This window comes from Mixophyes fleayi, chromosome 1 (genome assembly GCF_038048845.1).
Source record: "Mixophyes fleayi isolate aMixFle1 chromosome 1, aMixFle1.hap1, whole genome shotgun sequence".
Classification (NCBI taxonomy): Eukaryota; Metazoa; Chordata; class Amphibia; order Anura; family Limnodynastidae; genus Mixophyes; species Mixophyes fleayi.
This window is the reverse complement of record NC_134402.1, coordinates 247,874,389-247,885,513: the sequence shown is the minus strand read 5'-3', so window position 1 is coordinate 247,885,513 and position 11,125 is coordinate 247,874,389. Positions and strand designations below refer to the sequence as shown.

Below are 11,125 nucleotides of genomic sequence, written 5' to 3'. Positions count from 1 at the left end.
ATGGTCAGAACTGAAAAACGGGGTTATTTCCAGGGTCAAAGGGAGTTATGAACAGTTGGCAACTATGCAAATATCACTTATTGCATACATATAGAATAGGTCTAATAATCCATTCTAAAGTCAGAAGTTGAGAGGTGATGATGAAGATGGAGCATACAAGCGGGAGGAGGGGGCGAGCAGCAGGGTGAGTCATGGTCTGTGTGGAGGGATATAAAGCAGCGGTACAGGACACTAGTGATAGACAAGTGCTCATCAGATACACCTCGGGGTGACAGGTAGCGGGACTCCGCCTCACACGTGCGCCCCGCCAGGCCAGGCTCCAGGTGCGCTCAGGTGACACTCGCTTTGGCACTTACCTGGGTCCACATGGCGCTTCTGAGGGTCTCGGTGCTATTCGCAGGGCTCCTGCTCATGCTGATACCTGCGCTGCCCGGGGAGCTGAGGGGACAGAGGAGCCCGGCGGCCGCCTCGGACTACGGAGTCAAGCTGTGCGGCCGCGAGTTCATCCGCGCGGTGATCTTCACGTGCGGGGGGTCCCGGTGGAAGCGGCTGTCCCTGGAGCAAGAGGAGGAAGAGGAGCGGAGGAGCCCCGGGTACCGGGGGAGAGATGAAGGTGAGGAGCGACAAGGGCTGCACTCTGCACAGCACATGGTGACATGGGGAATGTTACTGTATACTACAGGGGAGTTATACACTTAGTAGGGTGATGGGTATCCCTGGAGTCATTGTATAATGTTCTTTATTGCAGAGCTGCATTGTGTCTTCCCCTTCCCTCAGTGACAGTATAGCAGAGGAAGTTCACCTTTATAAAGAAAACTTTTTTTTTTAAATGGAACAACACATAGAACTATATAATACAGTACATATCAGATTGTAATCCAATTGCTACAATCACTTGAAATGTGTCCTCTATCAGAATAAGATGGATTTCCATGTTTCCTATGTCCCCCATTCGTCCTTTAATATTCAAACGTACAAGTGAGACATACAATCAGAGTTTAGAGAAACACTAGGGACCGTGTGGAAGATTGATCCACGCTGTCCTTTGTTGTGGTGCTGGAATTATTTAGCATTTTGACAGAAAATTCCCATTATTCAGTGTAATATCTGTACTGTGGACAGGACTGTAACCTGGACAAAGACTGCTTACAATCATTTGTTTTCCCCTGCAGGTCAGACAAAATATATGACTTATGTTATACTGACATGCATCTTTAAGAAAAATTAAATGAAACAATATCTTTACAGGAGGCAAATAAAACCAAATCCAGAATATTATAAATGCAATTTAATGTCATCTATTTGAAATGCCCAATTATTTCTACTTATAAGCAGAATACATTAATGAGAATGAATCCATGAAAATCTATGTTTCAGCTTCTACAAAGTGAATTGTTTGTATAAGTTGAAAAGACATTATTTTCTTATAAACCTTCTGCACATATCCATATGTGTTTGATAACTACACACTACATGCAAAGTTCTATTGTAGGATTTTGCAAAATGTATAAACACACACACATTGTCATCTAACATTATAATGACATATACACATCTAATCAGATGTTAGTAATTTATAGAAGCAAAACTCTTACTATGCAATTACTTGTAAAATTATGATTTTAGTTTTAGCCTTATAGATAGCTAAGAAAACAGTTGTGAGTAAAAAAAAAAAAAGTTTCTTCTACATATAAATTATTTCATTAGACCTTAAGAGTGTTTACAAAGAAATAAGTCACCGGCTCAAACAAAGCATTTCATAATTCTCAGGATTGGCTATTCAAGCAACCCATAATATTTTATCTTGTCCTTGCTAGTCAGGATGGGTACACACTACAGGTTTTTCAGCCGACTATTGGATAAATCACACGATAAACGACCGTTCAGGACAATATCACATTAGTATATATACTTAAACAATGAACGTTAGTCGTCCCAAAGTACTGATGGTCGTTCCATTTGATTGTTGAGCAGAACTACAAATCTGGTTCCAATCTCGTTCCAATCCTGCAGTGTGTATGCACCCAGGATCTCCATAGAGTTTACAGAGTCATGATATGACAGATGAAGAGCACAGATCTGAGGGTAAATCTTGTAATACATGTATAGTGTGTACGCATGAATCTGCATGCTGATCATAACTTTTTTTTTCAGTCATTGGTGCAATCGTTGTAGATAACACATTGGTCGGAAAATTCTGTAGGGTGTACCCAGCCTAACATTGACGTGTTGATTGGTAATACTCTGGACAAGTTAAAAACCTGGCTGGACATTTCAAGTAGCCCTTCTAAGATGGTTCATCTTATACTAGACATTTATATGTTATTGGCCATGTGAGACTAAATAGATAAATAGATGCATTTATTGGTAAGGAAACATGCTTTAAAATGTTTATTTTATTTAGTACAAAAATACAGGAGACAAGTTTACAGTCTAAAAGCCATGAATAGTGTACAAATTAGTCATTTAATTAGCTTAACAGGTCATTTGAGTAATCAATTTAGAATTAACTAAATAACTGACTGTCCATAATTTATAGAAACTAACAAGTGGTCATTGTGCAACCAGTGGCACAAGAGCGTATAAAAAGCAGTTTGCACTGACATGGATAAAAAAAATTCTAGTATTATTTGTAGAGCCTATTTATTATTTACCCACCGCTAAATATGCATGTGCAGACCTGACATTTGGGGGAAAATTCAATTGTTGGCGTTACATGTAAAAGTAACGCGGCGTGCGCGTAAATACCGTTATTACGGTACCTTTCACGCTGGATTTCACGCCGGATCTCAGGGAGCTGCGAGCTGAAATCCGGCTTAGTATTTTTAACGCTACAGGAAACGGCAACAATTGAATATGCCCCTTGCTGTGTAAAACTGTAAACTTCTAAACCTGGAAATATTTATATTTCATTGTATTATAAAGTGTGAAATATTTCACAAGTAGGGTCTTCTATCATGTCTAACACAACAATATATTCACTCTTACACCCATAGCTTGTTAAATAGGGACTGGCCATGACAAGCAAAAGGTGAAAGCAATCGTGCACCCATTGAAAAACTAGGAGCATATTCGTGTCAAACATTAACACCCTACCTACCGTTGCTGTGAATGAGCTCAGATCGGCAAACTTATTTTTCTCCTGTTCTGTGTGATAATAGGCCACAGATGTAAGCACATCATTATAGTATTAAAAATGTGATTATGACACTATGCATTTGCACTTCATCTACTAAAATACTGAAGTAGATATTGGTACAATAATAATTACCCTGTTGAAATTTCAGTTAAAACTTTTGTGTAAAAGAGAATTTTTGCTTAACTGACAAATATTTTTGTAACCATTACTATAGGTTACATTTTTGTAATTATATTTATTTTTATCTTTTTTTAAAGATGCTTTGCAGGATACAACAAATAAAGAACTAAATCAACTGAAGTTGCAGGCACTCTTGGAATCTCACCTGGAACAACTTAAAAAATCAGATATTCCAATGAGGCAGCAGTCATTGCAGAATTATTTTAATTCCTATGATGATTACAATGATTATGTACCAATATCTGAAGGTTTTAGCAAGTACGTACGTCAGATGGAGGATACAACCCAAAAGGCTCATAGTGAATCAGGAAACATGGCTGCTGCAGGTTCGGATGGGTTCCCTTGGATCAAATTCTCTAGAAGACGAAGGGAGACGTCTTTTGGAGTGGCGGGCATTTGTTGCAAATGGGGCTGCACAAAATCAGAGATCAGCACATTGTGTTAAGGTGTAAAGAGTACTTATAGATTTACTTAGATCTCGTGTACAGTCTACACAGACTTACCATTAATGTGAATTACCCGGCTATTTCACATACATTGACTATACAAAATACTTGGTTGATTGCTATTTGTACTTTCACCAAAGGCCTTTTTGTGGCTTATACATGTTATTGTGGTTATTAAGAGTTTTGTCAATAAAAATTTTTTCTCTTTTGCTCTGGAATATTTCTTGCTCATTTTGCAGTAGCATAAAAGAGGACAGCATAATATGATGGCTGTGGAATGCAGACTTTCACCTGTACATATAGGATATAACAGCAGAGTGATTTATTACTGATAATATAGTGATCTATTATGTATAACATAATATCTGGGAGATTGATTTTATTTATAAAGTAATTGAGACCCATAGCACTGACATAAATTCCTGTACTTAATTGTATGGGGGTTAAAACATATTTTATTTTATTTGGAGACATATACAGAGAAATTACAAATATTCTTTGTAAATTTACTAAATATTGGACCTCATGTAGAGCATACTCACAAAACATTATAAGCATATGTCCTTAAAAAATCATATGTATATGTAGTCTTAGACACATAGTAGACTTACTACTGTGTACAATTAGAGGCAGAACTGTTTTTGCTGGTGCATTACAGATCCCAGCAAGTTGTGGCATGCCTAAAGTGTTTGAATATGTTGGTGCATGTAGAACTACAAATGCCAGTATACCCATGGCTGCCAGAGCATGCTGGCACTTGTAGAACTACAGATACCAACATTACCTAGCATCCAGCACCTGCTGAAACCTGTGGTGCACCTATAAAAAATACAGTTAACTAAACACACAACATACCGTGTAAAAATCCCTTACTAAAAAATAAAAAACTCACACACACCATTGTTCTGTAGGGGGGGTGGCTTCTTCTTTCTTCCTGCACAATAATTCCTTTAAAAACCAAACAAAACATAGAATGCTCCGCGAGGAGCTGCACTGCCAATCATACTCTGATCAATACAGAGCGGCTTCATTCTGATTGGTCAGAGAATGGGAAAGTCCAGGGCCTGATTAAGGGTTCTGGCCGCCCTAGGCTAATAGCGCCCCCCCCCCCCCCTCTCCTCCGAATATATAGGTGTATAGGAACACTCCTGAATATGAATGTTCAGGTGTATTCTCCAGCATTCAAATTTAGACAGATTGTGCCATTGTCTCTTACCTGTCCTTGCTCTTCTCTCTTGCAACTTTGTTATCCTCTCGCTGGCTTCTGGAAAGTTGGCGTCCTTTTTTGAAAATGCAAAAATGTATTATAATGCAAACCCTGAATGATTAGGCCTTTTAGTTAAAACAAAACACTCCATTATGGCCAGCTAAAAGTACCCCATTGGACAGGCATATATAAGCAATATCTGAATATTTGTTGTCAATCAAATACAAACCTCTACCAGCCCCATCTCACTAACATTTAGTATTCTAGTGATTGCTGAGACCACCCATGTGACCACCACACAATCATGAGATTCTGCCCCCCAAAGCTGCTCTATTTTTTAAATACCCCCTGCAGCCATTTTCCTTAACCACAACCCCCCCCCCCCACAGCCATTTTCCTTAACCCCTGCTGCAGCCATTTTCTTTACCTCCCACCCTGCATCCATCCCCCTTGCAGCTATTTTCCTTACCTCCACTCTGCTAGCTAGCTATCCCCCCCCCGTCACATCAAAACTCCCCCAGTCACATATATCAGCCCCCCTCCTCTGCCCTCCTTCATACATATCAACCTCTCTACCTCCCTATAGATTTTCATGGCAGCCCCCCCTCACACCCTATAGATTTGTATGACAGTCCCCCTCTCCCTCCCTATACATATGCATGACAGTCCCTCCTCTCCCTCCCTATAGATATGCAGGGTAGTCCCCCCCCCCTTCCTATAGATATGCAGGGCAGTTCCCCCTCCCTATAGATATGCAGGGCAGTTCTCCCCCTCCCTATAGATGTGCAGGGCAGTTCCCTCCCCCTCCCTATAGATATGCAGGGCAGTTCCCCCCCCTCCCTATAGATATGCAGGGCAGTTCCCCCCCTCCCTATAGATATGCATGGCAGTTCCCCCCCCCTCCCTATAGATATACAGGGCAGTTCCCCCCCCCCTATAGATATGCAGGGCAGTTCCCCCCCCCTCCCTATAGATATGCAGGGCAGTTCCCCCCCCTCCCTATAGATATGCAGGGCAGTCCCCCCCCACCTCCCTATAGATATGCAGGGCAGTTCCCCCCCCCCTCCCTATAGATATGCAGGGCAGTTCCCCCCCCCCCTCCCTATAGATATGCAGGGCAGTTCCCCCCCCTCACTATAGATATGCAGGGCAGTTCCCCCCCCTCCCTATAGATATACAGGGCAGTTCCCCCCCCTCCCTATAGATATGCAGGGCAGTTCCCCCCTTCACTTACCTGTAGTTGTGCCAGCGTCGCTCCTCTCCTCAGATCAGCAGATATGAAGTGAAGACGTTCTGCTTCCTGTCTGCTGCACAGCAACAGGCAGCCTGGCGATTGGCTGTGTGTTGCTAACCACTGACCACCAATGCTTTTGATCGTCGAGCCCTCCACCCCCCCGCGGCGACCCCCCCCCTCCCCCACCCCGAAAAAAAAAATGAATGGCAAAAAAAAAAAAAATACCCACAGTGCCGCGCCCCCCGGGACCCAGCGCCCCAGGCTGCAGCCTGGTCAGCCTAGTGGTTGATCAGGCCTTGGGAAAGTCGCTCTGTATTAGAAGGTAGTGGTGAGACCCAATGACCTACATGGATACAATGTAGTTCCTTCATAATATGTAGTGGGGTCTCACCAGGTGCGGGCTGGGAGAGGCATGGCCGGGGGGCACACAGGCGGCCGCATCTCATAAAAATGGATGCGACCGCATTATTGATGATGCGGCCGCATCCCCTGTCATGTGATGCGGCCGCCTGTGCGCTGACGCGGCCACATCTGATGTCATCAGATGCGGCCGCGGGGGAAAGTATTGTATTTTGAATCCGGGGGGCGGCCGGCCGGCCTACCCCCCGGCCCTAATAGTGGCCTGACCGAGCGGCCCGCTGCCCCCCTGCCCCCGGGCCAGCCCACCCCTGGGTCTCACAATTACTAACCAATACAGAGTGACTTTTCCACAACACTGGTGTTGTTTTTTTTTGTTTGTTTTTTATTTTATTTTTTTAACATTAAAGTGCTGGTCTTCAGCTGCATCACTGCATGATGATATGCTCATAGTGGGTGATATGCTTAAAATGTGTCTTCATGCAGCAGACACATTTAATGTAGTGTGCAGACTCGCATATATCTAAAGATATGTACAGCTCTGCATACACAAGTAAACGTGTCTGGACACATTTTATGCTTGCGTTTTTTACGGAAAATTATTCCAAATCTACATGAGACCCATTTTATTAATTTCTCCTCTTTCATTGAACAATTATTTTTCACAAATTATAGATTTAAAAAAATAACTGTTGAGGTATACTACAATTATTTATTTATTACAATTAATGAATTATATATATACTTTATTTTCTCTGAAAGTATTTTTGTACTTATGAAAGGCAATGGAACAATTTAGCGAAAAGTCAAAATTAGATTAAGCCTTGTGGAGCTCTTCTTGCTTTATGTCTGAAGGTTATTACTTGGTACTAGCAATCAAACATTCTGCCGTTTTTAATTACTAGTTTAATTAATAGACATCTAGGTAGAATAACTCTGCTTAAGTGTATGAGGGGGATTCTATACAGTTTGAGGAAGCAGAAAATGGAAGTAAACTGAACTTAAAATTGTGGTAAATTCATTCCATACTTAGCTGCATTTTACCATTGTACTATTACTTTGTGTTCTAAACCTGAGGTAAAAATGCTGACATTTTTAGACTCTTGAAAACATTTACCAGTAATTTAAGAACGATTTATCGCCACACTTGTAGAGTACCTACATATGAATATTTCTCTATCCCTTGATGAAGCAATTAATACGACAAGTTTTATTGAATATTTCTAAAAAGAAGTAAAAAATTGCCACTTTAATAAATGTATTGGCAGTAGATGATAATAAAACATGATCTGTAAAATGAGAAGCAACAAGGTTAACCATTGCACAGCATTAGGTGACACAAAGTGAGCTGTTTGGTCACTTTGAATAGACATAACATTATTTTACATTTTAATCTAATAATGCACAACATTAATAATTTATTAAATAGTTTAAATGTATGGACTAAGCTTGACATGCTGATATAGTATGTGTTATAAAGGAGTAAAACATTTTTTTTTTTCATGTGCTATTCAGTTTTGCCTGAACTAATATACAGTAGTAGCCAAAAATATTGGCACCCTTGCAATTTTTTTAAATAATTAACAATTTCCTCTAAACATAATGCAAAATTAACAACAGTTATTGGTCTCCTCAATTCTTTCTCTTTTAAAATATAGACCCTTTGTTATGGATTCTGAATGTAATACTATATTTCATTTTAAATCAGAAAATAATAAATGGCATTGACAAAATTATTGACACTTAATATTTTGTAGCACATTATTTGGTCAGCCACTTTCTTTAGCCATGGATTAGCTTCCTGCACCTCTCTACTGGACCACTATTCTTGTGCAAGCTGCTCCAGTTCTCCCAGATTTGAAGGCTACCTTCTCCCAACTGCTGTTTTCACATCTCTACATGGTGTACTTTGGCATTTATATCTGGACCCATTGCTGGCCACATCAGAACAGTCCAACGTCTTGTCTTGAAGCCTTCTTGGGTGCTTTTTGAAGAGTGTTTGGGGTCATTGTCCATTGTCATTATCCACCAACTTCGATGGAGACCCAGCTTTTGGACACTGGGTTCAATATTGCACTCAAAATGGCCTGGTAATCTTAGATTTCCTGAAGCCATGCACATGTTGAAAACACCCAATGCCAGATTCAGCGCAGCACTCCAAAACATCACTGAACATACTCCATGTTTGACTGTAGGAAATTAGTTCTTATATTTTTTCTTTCTATAAACATACGGATGATGTGCCTTTACCAAAAGCTCTAATTTGGTCTCATCTGTCCACAGGACATTCTTCCCAAAGAAATGTGACTTGTTTAGGTGCGTTTTGGCAAAGTCCAGTTGTACTTTCTTATGCTTCTTTCTCAGCAGTGGGGTACTCTTGGGCCTCCTACCATATAACCCCCTTTCACTGAGTTGGCAGCGGATGGTGCAAGTTGAAATTGCAGTACTTTGTGTCTAAAGGTCAGCTTGAATCTGTTTTTCAGTCGACCAAGGTGCTTTATCCCCCATTCGAACAATCTTCGTTGCAATCTTTGGTCAAATTTTTCTCTTTCCAGGGAAGTTGGCTACAATGTCATGGACCTTAAATTTCCTAATAACATTAAGTACAGTGGGAGCTGGAACATTCAGGTCTCTTAAGATTCATTTGTAGCCTTGAGATTGCCCATACTTGGCTACAATCTTCTGTGTGACCTCCTCATTCACTTTTCTGGCCTCCTTTTCTCTTTGCTCATTACAGTACACACAATGACACAAAACAGGAAAATGAGCCTTGTTCTATATTCAAGCTCGTTACATTGCAGGCACCTGCTACTCCCCACATGTGACCTCAGTTCCAAAATGATGCAAAATCACCTGCTTGAAAGCTAATTATTTCTAACTACTTTTAAAATGGGCCAATAGTTTTGTCAGGCTCATGTAAGGTTTTCTGTGTGGAATAACCAACAATTTGGTCATTTTTTCTGTTCTTGTGATTTATACCACTGTGATGGTAAAGTGGGTTAAATTAATTAACTTGTGTTAGGGTTATGTCACACAAGCAATTAAAAAGCTTATTTGTTCGCAGTACTTATGCATACTATGCACAGTAATAAATGGAGACTTTAGCACTAATGCACTACTATTGCTAGATTGAGTCTCCATTCATTACTACGTACCTGTGCTTTAGCGATTAAGAGCAGTGCTTAAAAACTAGCGTTTGAATCACTTTTGTGCCATTACTCTAAATCATCAGTTAACGATTTCAGCAAGTAATTGCAGTACATGGATGAAGTGCACATGGGCTCATGAGTCAGAGGGCAATGCATTAGCCCCTTGACTTACCCCCCTCCACTCACAGTTATGCTGGCATGGTGGGAGGAGGCCCAGGGCTCTGGTCTGGTCCTGGCATTTTGACTCATTTGGCTCAGCTCTTCTCTCTGATTGTCGGCCTAGAACAGGATGCCTAGGCTGACAGACAGGGTGCACAGTCAGTTAGGGCAGAGGGCTGATCCAATCCTCCACTTCTTTAATACGGCTGCCTCCCCTCAAGTCCTACTCCCCTCTGTTCCACCCTTCATCTCTCCTCTTTTTTTTGACACCCTCCCCCCCACCCCTTTACCACTGCCTCTCCTCTTCAGTCTCCTCTTTGTGAGCTGCCTCCTCTCCCCCTCTAGTCTTCAGCATATGTGGCCACTGCAGACAGAGAAGTCTCACAGCAAGCTCTGCAGAATAAGTAAGTGTAGTGGGATGTAATCTATGTATGTTTGTGTGATATTATTGTTGTTTGTGTGATTTTAATGTCTTGGTAATAGATCCATAGTTTAAGGGTAAATCAGAAAGTTTAAAAAGCAGAATTAAGGTTAAATAAGGCATTTTCGTTCTGTATACTTAAAACATTTTTGAATAATATGTCTTCCTAGTTTACTATACTCTGTGACAGGATGGACCACCTATGCCACCTTGTCTGCTGTTGCTGGGAACCGGCTGGGCTTACTTTGCCACCATTCCCTTTCGTTATCCCAAATGCGCCCTCTTGCCACAGTAGGAGGGGCTTACATGAGCTGCCACCACTGGACTCCTTACCGGCATCCAGTACCGGGTTTCTTCTGGGTAAATGACGCTGCTAGAGTATCTCGTTGCTGGTGTACCTGGGCTGGTACCCCTGACTTCTTACTGTGGATCAGGGTTGCTGTGAATGCATGCCCCCCCTGGCCTATCACACTGACCAGGGCTGCTGGGTAGCAGGCAGAGTGGTGGTACTGGAAAGCTTGGGTCCAAGCCTCAGACAGCCGGCGAACGGATTAGATTTAGGGACTAATCTGTAGATCACAGGAATACAGCAATATTGAAGATGTTTTCAAGCAGGTCTTGAAGCAAGATGTTTATTTGATCTCACTGATTAGAGGTATCAGTGATCAAGTCAGATGTTGAAATCAGAAGAACACATTTCAAATACAAGCTGATGCCTTTTATACAGTTCAGAAATAGTCTATTTTTAGAATCAGTATTTCATTTCTGCCAACGGATTTACGATGGATCCAGCCAAAGTCCGAGCCATCACTGATTGGAGCCTTCCCAGTAAC

At 41.4% G+C, this 11,125-nt stretch overlaps 1 protein-coding gene across 1 annotated transcript; it reads left to right on the top strand.

The window, feature by feature from the left end:
- Positions 1–215: 215 nt before the first annotated feature.
- Positions 216–3,969, top strand: LOC142107759 (relaxin-3-like). The gene is made up of 2 exons (XM_075191379.1): positions 216–613; positions 3,397–3,969. Exons 1-2 carry the CDS (start codon positions 367–369, stop codon positions 3,762–3,764), a joined length of 615 nt encoding a protein of 204 aa, XP_075047480.1. The 5' UTR covers positions 216–366; the 3' UTR covers positions 3,765–3,969.
- Positions 3,970–11,125: the final 7,156 nt, after the last annotated feature.